Source organism: Marmota flaviventris, chromosome 9 (genome assembly GCF_047511675.1).
Source record: "Marmota flaviventris isolate mMarFla1 chromosome 9, mMarFla1.hap1, whole genome shotgun sequence".
NCBI classification, from domain to species: Eukaryota; Metazoa; Chordata; class Mammalia; order Rodentia; family Sciuridae; genus Marmota; species Marmota flaviventris.
In genome coordinates this window covers 50,413,940-50,427,917 of record NC_092506.1, presented here as the reverse complement: position 1 = coordinate 50,427,917, position 13,978 = coordinate 50,413,940, and the positions used below count along the sequence as shown (strand labels likewise).

At 42.9% G+C, this 13,978-nt stretch overlaps 1 protein-coding gene across 3 annotated transcripts in view; it reads left to right on the top strand.

Moving 5' to 3' along the window:
- The window catches only part of Tead1 (TEA domain transcription factor 1), a 255,274-nt gene that overhangs the window by 175,224 nt on the left and 66,072 nt on the right, over positions 1–13,978 (top strand). For 2 of the 3 annotated variants that reach the window (XM_071616382.1, XM_071616383.1), the window contains exons 3-5: positions 6,801–6,865; positions 9,376–9,438; positions 9,528–9,590. In XM_071616382.1, coding sequence (XP_071472483.1) covers positions 6,801–6,865; positions 9,376–9,438; positions 9,528–9,590 — 191 coding nt within the window. The remainder of the gene's footprint in view (positions 1–6,800; positions 6,866–9,375; positions 9,439–9,527; positions 9,591–13,978) is intronic. The other variant, XM_027942365.2, reaches the window with a different exon arrangement.

Below are 13,978 nucleotides of genomic sequence, written 5' to 3'. Positions count from 1 at the left end.
CCTTTTGTATCCTAAGATATTTTTTCTCTTCAGCTAATGAGTTGGGTCCTGTGACTAGCAACTATTCGAACACCATCTTACTAGAAAAGTCCTCCACAGTGCTGTCTCCATGTTTCATGCTGCTGCTGGCATGGGAGGACAGTGCCACTGGGGTGGCCGTGCCCCGTGATCATGTCACCTTGCGGAGGCATCTGTCTTTTCTTCTGCCCATTGGGTCCTCTTTTCTCTTTGTACTTTATGATGATCCCGTGCCAGCCCAGATCGTAGGGATGGGGATGTGGGAGCCTCTTTTGTGCTGTGATGGAGGATGTCCTCCACACACGGCTGCCTGGGAAGGGAGGTCTGAGAAGAGATGCATGTGGACATGTCCAGGGAAAGGGAGGCCTGGAGGACTTTTCCAGCTCAAAGACTCAAGAAGGACAAGGCCTTTGTAAGGCAGGCGGAAGGCAGGCAGAATCCAGGCGTGCAGGAACAAGGACAGTCAGGCCATGAGAGCCATTGTCCACACAACACAGAGCTTTGGAGGCTCAAGGTGTTGATAGAGGACATTCTAGTAGCCTGATAGCCTTTGGGGCTGTGTTAGAATCTGGGGGGTGGGATGGGGTGGCAGGAGCCCACTGCAGCTGTAGCAGCGCAGTCTGTTGACACAGTGTGTTCTAGCAATCCCGAGAAGCTCTGGCTTTCTCTCTGATTTTCAGTCTTTTAATATGGAAAGAAGGGGTAGGGAATCTTGGCACAGCTCTCCCTGCTCATGAGGGAGGACCTCAGAGTACAGGAGCTAGAGCCCCTTCCCCAGGCTCAGGGCAGCTCGGGCCATGCAGGGGTGAATTTGCCTCAGAACTGGCTGTGGCCAGGAAAGAGGAACCTTCCTTTTGCTGCTGCTTTCTTTGTGGCTCCCTGACTCCATTCAATTACAAAGTAGCTCTTACACTGTTAAAGCTGAGTGTCTCTGGGCTACAATTTCTAGCCACAGACCCTACATTTGCTGTGCCTCAAACATGACCTTAAGGCCACATCCCATTACACTCACAGCCCACAACAACGTTAACCAGTCTTCTGTCTGGGGAAGGCAGGCCGAGTGCAGACTCCATGCCTTTCTGCCAGTCTCCCTGTCCTGCCCCTTTTGGAGGAGATTTCATGGCAATCCAGGATGCTGGAGAAGCCAGTGATGGGTTCACTTTCAGCTGTGTCCTGCTGTTTATGAGAAAGGAAAGATCAGATCAAACTGAGATCACAGTGCCCCGTGAGGATGGTGGAGCCACAGTGGCAGGCCAGGTCCTGTTGGTCTTCTGAGGAGCAAGGGCAGCTGCAGAATCTGACTTGAAGAAGAATGCTGCTCCTTTGGCACTAGAAATTTTATGCTCCAGAGAAGCTATAGAATGGTGACACTCTGTGGTGAAGTGTGACATGGTCACTCAGCTCTATAAGTGATTATACTATTTGCAGAGAGAAAACGAAGGATATGAACCAGAAATACTGTGGATGTCATGATTGACCTGGAGAAATTGTGGGTGGTGGGCTAAGGAGCTTGAGTGTCAGGAGACCATAGGTTTTTTGTTTGTTTGTTTGTTTGTTTTTTGAGTCCCAGTTTCCTGCTTGTTATTTAAAGAAATGCAACTTCCTCTGTCTCAAGTAGTCTTCAACCTGCCCTGCTCCATTCTGTCATATCAGTCTTGGCGCTGTAGTTAATGTGTACCCTGAGGTACACAGGGAAGGTGTTACCGTGCTGGCAACTTATTTTGAAATGCAGCAAAAAACATCTAAATAAGATGGCTTGAGCAGAGGATTGGACAGATGGGAGGAAAGGTGACAGAGCAAGAATAGAAAAAGTGAATATAGGTTGAACATCCTCAAGCTAAATATTTGAAATGCTCCAAAATCCAAAATATTTTGAGTGCCAACTGATACCTTAAGTGGAAAATTCTACATCGAATCTCATGCAACAGGTTGTAGATAAAACACAGGTGCACTAAAAATCGTGTATAAAATTACCTTCAGGCTGTGTAAGGTGTGTATGTGAAACATAGATGAAATTCATGTTTAGACTTATGTCCTGTCCTCAAGATACTCATTATGGATATGTACATTTTCCAAAATACAAAACCCCCAAATTCAAAATACTTTCAGTTTCCAGCATTTCAGATGGGGGATATTCAACCTGTGGTAGAATCTGGATGGGGGAATATAGTGTTTAGCGTAAATTTTTTTCTGTATGTCTAAACTATTTCATGATAAAATGTGGGAGGAAATGTAACCTGTTGTTAAGGGCCTGGGTTATGTTCCAGTACTGTGGGGAAGCCTTTCTAGATTTTTGAAATTGCTTGTGATCTGTTATCCAGGCATATTTCAGAAACTCTTTGAAGGCAATAGCTGCCACTGGGTGTGTGAAGCTGATTTGCTGTCTGGTTGTAGCCCTTGTATGAGACAGTGAACCTGTTGTGGGCAGGCATGCCGTCTTCTTTCGTTATACATCCTTCCCTGATTCACCAAAGAGGTATGATAGAAAGCACGGAGGAGATCATCCCTGAGTGACTGCAAGATTGGCTTAAGAAAGTAGCAATTAACTTTAAAATTGACCTTGTTTAAAGTCATTTTTTGTAATATAAGGCTTACTGGATTAAGCATGTATGTGCTTGTGTATGAGAGAGAGAGAGAGAGAGGGAGGTGGGGCTCACACGCATGTTCATGTGTGCATGCACAAGAAGAATTGGAGAAGCAAGGGTTAAAATTTCTAACATCTAAAATTGGAATTGTGGCTGCAAACCAAGATCATGCTGTGCAGGCTAGAGACCCCTCCCCAGTTACTTCAGTGATGGTTGGTGTTGCTGAGCCTCTGCTCTTGGTCAGGGAATTCTGCACCTTAGTAACATGATTCAAATCCAGGGCTATATAGACCACTGCATTTAGAGAGCAGGACTGTAGAAACGCAAATAGATCTCAGGGTGTCCAATCAGAACTTAATTGATATTGCTAATATATGTGCAATCTAAGCAATGAAAAAGATATTCCAAAATTGTTTGGAACACTACACTTGTTTCTCTAATGTGTAAGTATATCTTAATTCTGGGAAGATTTAGAATTAGACCCAGCAAATTTTAATAGACTCAAAGCCATACCATTGATAGCTTTTATTTAAAGGATTTTGTATATTTGCTACTTTAAGAAATTATTTAAAATAATTTGATCTTGATAACAGGCTAACTTGTACTTCCAAATTAAAATGTTCAATGAAGTTATTAATTTAGATTACGAGAGTTGAAATCTTATTAGTTTTTTTAAAAGCAATATTAGAGCATTAGAGAAAATGTGTTAGGTTTCTATGAGTCAAGAATGGGCTTTCTTAGTTAAAACAGGCAATTCTAATATTTAAAATAATTACTATTCATGCCTTGAAATGTGGTATGAAAGAAAGAACACAAGCGATTGAAGGGTGGTCTTGCTCATCTAAAGAACAGGCTTATGAGAGTTGAGATGAGCTTTCAAGAAAATGTGGCTATGTTGACTACTCAGGGCCCGTTGTAGAAATAGTGAACTTTTTGCAGAGGGTGGGGGGGGTGCGCAGGGGTATATGTACTGGAGATTGAACCCAGGACCTTGTGCATGCAAGGCAAGCACTCAACCAACTGAGCTATATCCCCAGCCCTAGAAATAGTGATTCTTTTTTTTTTTTTATAAGTGATTTAGTTAAAGTGTGATTAAAGTACAGTCTTGTCTAACCCCAGAAGGTTCCATTAGCATAGACTACAGGCTATACCTGGTGTCCAGGATATTGATCTTATTCAACAAAATGCCATTAAAAAATGAGAATAGTTGTATAGGTTCTATGTCTCATCTATTAAGCATTTTCTGTCTACATTCACAGAAAATAAACAAGTTTGGGGCAGGAGACCTCCCCCCCCCCCCACCGCCACCGCCCCCAGTCTGGATAAGGTTCAGATGAAATTGCATGTCATACAGAGCCCTGGATTTATTTCCTCTTGGCCACTCAGACAGCCCTGAACAGGGAGCACAGTGCAGCCTGAGCTGGAGGATGCTTGGCTTGTCTGCAGACATTGTCTTCTAGGTCTGGCTCCTGGTAATTAGGCACTCCTAGCTAGGCTTTGCTGTCAGTGAGCCTTTGAGACAAATTGCAAAATCTGTACAGCCATTTGAGAGATGGACAAGTAGACCTGATGACACTACAGGAGATATTGGTAGTTCTCCAAAAGTCAGAAAGAGAATGCTTATCAAAGCAATCCTGGAAACTGAATTTTGGAGGTCTTTACTCTTAAAGGGTACATTTAGTTACAGAATGAGACCTGAGAAGATTTTGACAGGCTGAAATGATAGGCTGAATTTAACAGGACGAAATGTAGTAGAAATAAATGTAAGGTTTTGCATTTGGCTCTGAAAAATACCAGCTATGTATAAAAAGACTGGGAACAATGGTAGGGAGGTATCTGAGGAGTAGCCCATATGAACAGGACTTAGAAGTCCCAAGTTTATCATGATCCTTAAAAATCTAACACAGTGTTAGGCTGCATTTACAGAGGTAGAATGTTTTAGGAAGAGAAGGTAATAAGCGTACTTTGCTGTCATAGCAGGATTATTATGGCAGTTCTGAATTCCAGGCTCTGAAAGGAAAGTAGACGAGAGATGATCACAGGATGGTATCTGGGAATGTCCCAAAGCCTTTCACAGTTATCAAAGGAATAGAAGTTTAGCATGTGTGTAGCTCCAGGAGGAATTGAGCAGTTATTGATATTCGAAAGGCAGCTAGGCACATGAAGGACTAGCCTTATTCTTATTAAGAGGAATAAGAAGGACTTGGATGAAAGTTACAGGAAGCCCAAATAAATAAGATCATTTTATTCTTAAACGTATTTCAAGATTCTTCTTCAATTCGCAGAAGTGCTGACTTTGGCTTATGCAGATTTGGAATTTCAGGGTGGAAGTGTATGACTCATTTTCTACCTCCAAGAATCCATGATTTATTTGCCTTCTGGTGGTGACCATGTCCTGCACAATCCTAACATGGGCAGGAGGTGGGCAGGGAGTGCCATGATTACAGGACATTCTGGGTAGTGTTGGAGATTGGAATCTCAGACACAACGTCCATGCGCATACTGTCGTGGTGATCCTCATCCGTGTCCTTCTTTGTTGACTCTGCTGGGGAGATCTGGTGACATGGTTACTCCTTCATAAGGCTGTGTTATTTCCCTTTTCAGTCTTTGTGTACTTGCAGGGTACTAGGGGGATCCTGGGGAGCAAGACATAGTTCTTGCCCTCTTGGGGTATACAGTATAGTTGGGAAGTTAGAACACAAATGACATAGCCAGCTCTGCCATTCGGACTGTAGCCACAGAGTGGAACATGTCAGGAGGGAGAAATGCAGGTTGTGCTGCAGGTAGAGCAAGAAAGCCAAACCCACTTGGGTGGTTCAAGACTTCCTGAGGGGTGGCCCTGGAAGGAGAACTGGACTCCAGCTTGACAGCCCCCTGGCGGGCAATAAGCATGTGAAGGAATGCTGCAGCCCAAAGGAGTTCTCATTAGGATGGAATTGATTAGTCCATCAAGACCTCTGTTTTCAATTTTGTGAGGATTCCAAGGAAATTGACCCAGGTCCATTAAAATAGTTTGGAAATAATAATCCAGAGCTTATATAATATTAATATTACTATATTATAACGATCCTGTTATACTATAATTATGTTATTATATAATTATATTACATATTATACTACATATATTTAAGTTTTATAGGTGTTCCACAACATCTGGGACAGTAGGATGAAATAGGTTACCGGCAGCCAAAAGCAGTGCTGTGAAGTGAGAGTTTTCCATTTATTGCACAGAGTATGTAAAAATATTTTCAGTTCCTAGTGAAAAAGTTGAAGTCATAAATTGGACCCTCTTGAAGGCCCACATCTTGCAGAGTAGGCTTTTATTTCACATGGGATCTTAGTAAATACGTTTCTCTGCTAGCCTCTGGGGATGTATTTTCCTATTATAGTTCTTCCAAGTTAAGCTCTCTGTGTGTAACTTCACAGCCTCCTGGTGGGGTAGAGATGGCGGGTTTTTGTTTACTTTTAGGTAGGGGTGTGTGTGTGTGTATGCCTGTGTGTTTTAAACCCAAAAAGGTTCTAAAGCTTGGAGTTTGTCAGGTTTCCACTGGCACAATCTTGTGCCATTAGTTACTGCTTTCACTCTGCTCAGCTTCTTGTCACTGTAGGGCTTCTGTGGCCACAGGGATTCATTCTCTTGTGGCAATAATGACTTTAACTGGACATATCTACAGGGAGGAGCCCTGATGAGGGATGAGGAGGAAAATGAACCTGAAAAATAAAAGATTAAAACAGAGCTGGGTTTGTTTACTTCCAGACTAATCCTTTATATTTGTTACTTTTCGAAGTGACTACCCATTTAGATGCAAACAAAAAGGCACAGTTTACAAAGATCCATTTCTGGCCTCAACAGAGCAAAAGTTTAAAATTAAGTGCCCTTTCTCTTTATTTCCCCTAGTAGATATTTTTTTTCAAAGAATCCTACTGAAAAAAAAATTGTAGTTGTAAATGGGCAGCATGACTTTTATTTTATTTGCTTATTTTTGTATGTGGATCGAACCCAGTGCCTCACGTGTGCCAGGCAAGAACTCTGCCACTGAGCCCCAGCCCATACTGATTTTTTTTTTTTTCTTCTTTCTATCATGAATAAACTCCTAGGTGTAATTTTAAAATTCTTGATGCTGATTTCTGGCTTTTAGGGGCATGCATGTGTGTTGGTATGTGACCCACCTCACTGGAAATGCTTCTTTCTTTCAGGTAGGAATGAACTGATAGCCAGATACATCAAACTCAGGACAGGGAAGACGAGGACCAGAAAGCAGGTACAGTAACCACCCTGGGAGTTGTGCATGTCCGCGAATGGCCCCAGGAGGCATCTGGCTGCAGTGGCTGCTGTGCTTTGGCTCCTAGGAGCCCCAGTCCCAGTTCCCTGTAAGGACATCAGCATTGTAGGTGTTTCAAATTGGCTGTTTTCACTGTTCATCATTTCAGTGACCCTTGAGTATGTGGTCTCTCAAGTTCTTTTCATTTGATGTGGGAAAGTTTCCGTGCGAAGGACAGTGTCTCCGCTGTCCCTATGCTGTATTTCAAAACTGGCATTTCTTTCCCAAAACATGTATGTGTCAACATTGCAAAAGCTGCAGGTGTAACTACACCTGCAAGTCATGCAATTTTGAGATTTTGTGCACTGTAATATCCTGGAGCAATTACACATTAGTCATCCTTTCAATGCAAAAGTAACGCTGGCAGCCTTGAGTATCGGCCCAAGCGTGATACTGAATGATGTGCATCCAGGGCACTGTCGCTTAAGCAATGGCTTTTTGTCAGTAGCTGCCGTGACTGAAATGAAGTTACAACTTAAATACCTCTGTGCAGGGCAGGGGCAGGGATTCTCCTCTGCCCTTTGCCAGGGCTCTGCCTTCCCTGGCCCTTTCAGATGTAAAGCAGCCCAAATCGCTGATGTGACCCAGTTCAGAACTGGAATGGATGAGAAGTTAGTTAGTGTTTAACTGAAAACAGAAAGAGAGAAAGGAAAACAGAAAAAACATCTCATGGGTGAGTTATTAACCAAAAAAAAAAAAAATTGTTTTTTCAAGTGTTGACCTATGCTGAATGATATGGCACAACTTTATAAAATGTAGTTTGCCAGGTGTGGTGGCGCACGCCTGTAATCCCAGCAACTTGGGAGGCTGAGATGGGAGGATCGTAAGTTTGTAGCCAACCTGGGCAACTTGAATCCCGTCTTTAAAAAAAAATAATAATAATCAAACAAAAAAAAAAACAAGCTAACCTGTGGTCTCACATTACCACCAAGCAACAGCCGGTTCCCTTCCCAATGAGGGGTTGTTTTGTGAGTGTTGGTGAGGGGCTGAGGCCTTTTCCTGGGAATGCTCCATTTACCCCCAGGGCCTGTGCTGACTCAGCACAAGGGGGTGGCTGCCTGCCAGCACAGAGGCAGGGCATTGTCTGCTTGGGGGATGTCCCCCCACGGTGGCCCTCATCAATTCAGAGAATCACAGAGGAACAAAATTCGGGTGAAAACAAATAACAGCAGGAGCCAGATGGAGGGGTGAAGAGGATGGGGGAGTCCCTGCTTCTCTGTACTTAAAAAAAAAAAAAAGTACAAAAGAAAATTGAATAATTGAAATGCAAAGACATTTAAAGATCAAAGGATCTTTTATTACCATAAATTCTGTTTTTAGAGTCACTAGAGTTTGAAACGAGTTAATCGCCCTAAAGTCTGAGCCCCTAAACTCCTAAATGGAAGGTTCTGAATTTTGGAGATGGGCAAAGCTAATCCCTTACCTGTTGAAAATGCTGGACCTGGGCTGTCTGCTGGCCGGTGAGCTCTGGTCCTTTGCCTGGTGACCCCCTTCACTGGGGGACTCTTCTAAATTTAACCAAGTCTCATTGAAAGAGATGCAAATTTGTTTACCCAGTGGAATCATTGTGTTTCAGAAGCTGGACTTGGCTACGTTTCCACACCCCGGCATCCTGGGGATGTTTTTAGGCAGCAGTTGGTGATACCTCTCCAATGTGAATTTGTTGTTCAGCAAATCCGTGTGGTTTTCAACCCAGATTTTTAACAGGATGGCTGGCTGGCTGGCTGTATTCACACATTTCGCTTTGTAATAATATGCAAATCCACTTGGCACCCAGTCAATACCCAAAAGAGTGGAAGGATTAAAGATATTTATAAGGGCAAAGAAAAAAAAGGAAAAGAAAAAAAAAAAAAAGCTCTGCTAACTGGGTCTTTCCATTTCTCTTTGAAATCTAATTTACATGTCAGTATTATTTTAACATTTGCTACAGAATCCAGAGCTCTTAATGAGATCAGAATACAACCGACAGCTTCAGCTTTTTGATTCTGTACTATGTGCTAATTTATGGATCGTCTCCTCTAAATCGAGAAAAAGGGATTTTCCCTACTGATGCTGAGAAGCTATAAATATTTTCATTTACCACTACCCCCACCTTTTTTTTTTTAATTTTATAAAGAAAGCAATCCTACTCTCCCCCTCTCATCCCTCCCATAATAAGTTTTTCCCAATGCCCGTGATTTTTCCCGGGTAGAGAAACAGAGGTGAGCCTCAACTTTAGTCCTGAATCAAGTCACTGCAGTGATGACCCAGTCTGAAAAGCTTAGAGCAGTGCTGGGGGCTTGGTGTCTGGCTGGGACTGTGTATTCCTAACTGCAGAGCTTTGTTGAGATGCAAATAACCTCCCCCCTCCCCACACCCCTCCCGAGGAGTAGCGATTTTATCTTTGATTTCCTTTTTTTGTTTTGTTTTGTTTTGTTTTTTGTTTCCCCTCATAAACCCGAACAATGTAGGTGTCTAGTCATATACAGGTCTTAGCAAGAAAGAAAGTTCGAGAAATTCAAGCCGCCATTAAGGTACGTCTGGCTTGCCCAGTTGTAGGGGGCTTTTCATCTCCATGGTTACAGGCTTTTCCTTTGTTTTCCTCCCTTCCCCTACCCTGCAGGTGTCTAGTCACATTCAGGTTCTTGCCAGAAGGAAATCTCGTGATTTTCATTCCAAGCTAAAGGTATGCGCTTTTCTGCTTTTTGGCTTGTGGTTGCTATGCATCTCACTTCCTGTTTTCCATGGTGACTGGTGAATGCCTGGTGCTGGGATTCTGGTAACCTAGTTTCCTCGCATGTGAGAGCTGTTTACATTTCTTTGTGTCTAATCTCTCTGTTTCTGTACTAGCCTCACATTAAACTCAATGTGCGGGTGAGAGAGAAAAGAGAGAGAGAGAGAGTGAGTGTGTGTGTGTGTGTGTGTGTGTGTGTGTGTGTGTGTGTTTTCCTAATAACAATGCAAATGCAGCAGAGAGCTGGCCTTGATAACTTTTCAGCACAGAAAGACTATTTTTTTTTTAAACGCCTTTGAATGTCCACCAAGCAGCCCTTGGCTAGGAGAGCTTTAAAAACAAGAAGTTGGTCCAGAGATGCAGAGTTGATGGAGATGTTATTTTTTAAAAAATTGATTTCCAAAGTGATCACAAATTACTTGTTAGAAATATTTAGAAATTATTTTGATTTGTACTTTTGATGCATTTTTTGAGAATACTTATAAAAATACATCTTCATGTATGTCTCTTCCAACATAGAGTATTTTTAGCCAGATTTCTTCCACATTGCTTAATGTTCTTTTAAAAGTGAATGGCTCTCTTATTAAAAGGAAATTTAAAGTGTGGCCTTAAGCAAAAAAGATGGATCTTTGGCATGGAAAAGCTCTTGATCAAACTCATGTTTGCAGTACCAGTTAAAATTTTTTACCCGTGCCTCATTTTCCAGTTTCTTAAAACACATTTCATAGCAAAAATGAAGGCATGGACAATTATAAAATAAAAAACTCTCCCTACTTTTCCCCTTTTAAAATTCACAATAAAACTTGCATGACCTTTGTTTTTCTCTAATGCCGTTTTAGAAATGCAAAAGGACTTACACTTCACATGAAGGGATTATAGTTTAGAGTAAAAAATAATTTTTAGAGCACATCATTGCTTTTCCCTCCCCCCATACATTAATTAAATTTATGGTTTTGTTCCACACTGAAAAACAGTGTCATCTCACAGCCCACTGATGAGCACTGGGCCTCTCCCCAAGTCCTCCAACTTTTTTAATGCAGGCGAGGCTGGCTGTGGCAGAGGACTAGATCTAGGAAGAGCATTTGGTGTGCCCTCTGCAGTGGGCAGCATGCTGGCTCGCTTGCACGTGTGGCTGATGGTGGCTGGCTTGGAGCTGCACTGGCTGAGCAGTTGAAAAACTAAGATAACTTCATAGATTCTGCTTTTTAACCAAAGGTGCGGTACTTTCTATGTGGATGTAACTACCCCAGTATTTGCTCACGTTCTGACTCTGTTTCTAGTTTCTCTGAGCTAATGAATTAATGATGTACAAAGAAGTTTACAGATACCAATTTTGTGTTTTCATCTGAGATGGTCATGCATTGCTTCTGTACTGTGTGTTTCCTCTTGACTCACAGGGGCACACAGCCTTAGGCTGTGGAAGCCCTGTTAAGAGATGAACGATGCTCTTCTGTTCATAAGAAATCACCGTGAGATACAGGGAAATTGTTTGATGACTTTATGAATTTTATTTCATGAAAACAATTTTGCAATTGCTCTATACATGTACATACAGGCTGAAATTGGTGTAAATCCTGCTTGAGAGTTCAGGCATGGTGCTCATCTTGGTGGGCAATTAGTAACCAACACCCTAGCACAGAATTGGCTGTGCAAATGGGAATGTGAGATGTTGGGTACTGTTAATTATTCCTTTAAAACAAAACAGAACAAAAACCTGACAAACTTTCTGTCAAGGGTTATGTTTTTGTCTCATCTCTGGAAGCTAGAGAAGAAAAAAGGAAAAAAAGGGTGGGGGGTGGTGTCTCATGAAAATAGAAGGGAGTTCAGTAGAGCAAAGGGACCAGGGGGAGAGAGGAGGAGAGGGAGAGGGGAACTACTGGGGCATGATATTGGCCAAATTAAATTGTCATGTTGTGTGCATGTATGAATATGTAACAATGAATCACCCCATTATGTACAGCTCTAATGACCCAATAAAAGAAAGAGAAGAAAACTTTCCCCACACTTTCAGCATTGTCCCACTCTTTGGGGCAGACACAAAGAGGAGGTAGAAGCAGGCTACAGAAAAGCAACTGATACAGCATGTAAGCTCCCAAACTACCTCTGTCTTCTTTTAGTTCCTTTCCTTTTTCCCTACCACATTATTCTTGGAACTGGAGTTTTTTTGTTTTTCCATCAGCTAATACGGGTTGAGGGTTCCAGGCATAGAGCTCATCCTGATGGGAAGTCAGCAGCCAACTCCCTCTACAGTGCTGGCCGTGTGAATGGGAATGTGAAACCTAGGGCACACTGGGGTTAGCATAAAGAGCCACAATGAAACGTGCAGGGAATCTTAGGGATGGGCTCATAAAGAATGTGCTTCTGAGTTTGGGAATTAAAAGACAGCAGTTTTATTTTGGTACAGAGCTTCTTACATGCTCTCTCATTTGAGCTCACTACAATGTGAGACTCGGTCACCCAGCTAGTAAGGGGCTAAGGCAGAGTCTGAACTCAAATCCTCCTGAATTCTAAACTACTTTCCTTTGCCGTGGGCTTTCATCTAGTGGAGATGGGAAGATGTTTTCAAGCAGAAGGCGCCATACCAACACACTTTAGATCACGGGTTCTCCCCATGCTTCTTGGAGCTGAGTGTACAGACTTGCTACTGGCTCGCCACTGGGAGCCCATGTTTTCCCTTTGAGCAGTTGGCCAGAATTTGGACTTCATTTGGGACTGACACCATAGTGATCATCAGTAATTTAGGGGATGGTCCTGGCTGGAGAACCACTGTGTCACCAACTCAGAGGATGTTGCAACAGTTGTAGGAGAGTGGTGGCTTTTACCTGCTTGATGGCAATATTGCTCCTGCCTTCTGTGGACATTTTTCATCCTTCATCGTCCTGATCAACTGGTACAAGGATGAGCCTCCAGTCTGTTGATTCTTGGAGAGGTTGGGCTCATTGCCCCATCTGCACTCGGCTGGGTTTTGGTGAGGAGATAGGGAGGAGACTCTTGGAGTTCATCTTGGGGCTGAGAGCATGCTAACTAAAGAAATAAACTCATAACACGAACATGAAGTCATCCCAGAAGGCAACAAGGGTAGCTTCTGGGCAAGAAGTTTGGGGTGGAAAAAGTACCCAAGATTACATGACATGCTGTACTTTGCAGAAGAAGATATTGGAGTCTTCCTGGAAAAGGTGACTGATGACTCTCCATCCCAGGGTCTGTCCTTGGTGGACTCTCGCTCCACCAGGCTGGTTATCGCTGTTCCACATGTTCGAAATCAGAGGGGCAGACAGGTCTGTGGTTCTCCTGTGGAGACCAAAGCCATGCTCACATTTCCCTGTCCTCCCACAAAGTTTGAAAAAGTTCTGTGTCCACACCTGGGCCCAGGGGCTTGTGCAGCTTCCTTGTGAATCTTCTTACTTCTAAGCCTCTCCTTACTTCCCAGGGAAGAGTGTGGCACAATCCCTGAGGCTACTGGTTTGACATTCTTTTTGAAAGGCAGCAGAACTCATTTTTCAAATTGAAATTCTAATAAAACCTTCAGTCTATGAATGAGTAAAAACTGTTCTAATTGAAGCTCACTCTCTCACATATGTAGCCATGTCCTCTTTGGCTGTTCTATGGAATAGAGTTTGAGAAACCACCCTAGTTTAGGCAGAAGGAAAAGGAGACAACTCTCATGCTGTTCCTGTCAGCCTTTGGACAGTCCCACTGGCCAGTCCCACTGAAGCTCATGCTCTAAGTTCTGTGGACTGCTCTCTGCTTTTCCCCTGAAGAAAAGCCTCATAGAGATAGCGGTCATTCTTCTGTCACGCCCACAGATGAGTCATCCTAGCTGCAAACTCTCTCTTAAAAATCTGTTAGAATATGTTCCAAAGGTCAGCTCTGCACTGCTAACTGCAGTGGTTCTCAGAGTGCTTGTTTGCAGGCCAGTTTCACCCCCAACGTGTGGACTTTTATTTTAATTTTAGCAAAAGAAAAATTACTGTCGTAAATGTGTAAGACTTTCTCATAGATTTGAACTTTAAAAGTACAGACATGATGACTGCGGCCCACAAACATTTCATGGGAACCCAGTGTATTCTAGGCCCTCATAAATATCAGGCATACAGAGTTGAACATACACAGCCTGTGTTTTGGGGGGACACTAACCCTTTCTCTTAGTTCTCTGGTAGACTGTCCATAGCTAGGTGCTCTGCAGGAGAAATTAAACAGGGTGATGCAGAGGCTTCCAGAGGAAGCAATGATTAATTCTGAGAGAATTGCGGAATGCCTCATGGAGGAGATGTCCTTAGATCCAAGCATAGAGTAAAGGCAGAAGATTCCCATGGAGGTGAGGGGTTTGGGGCACCATG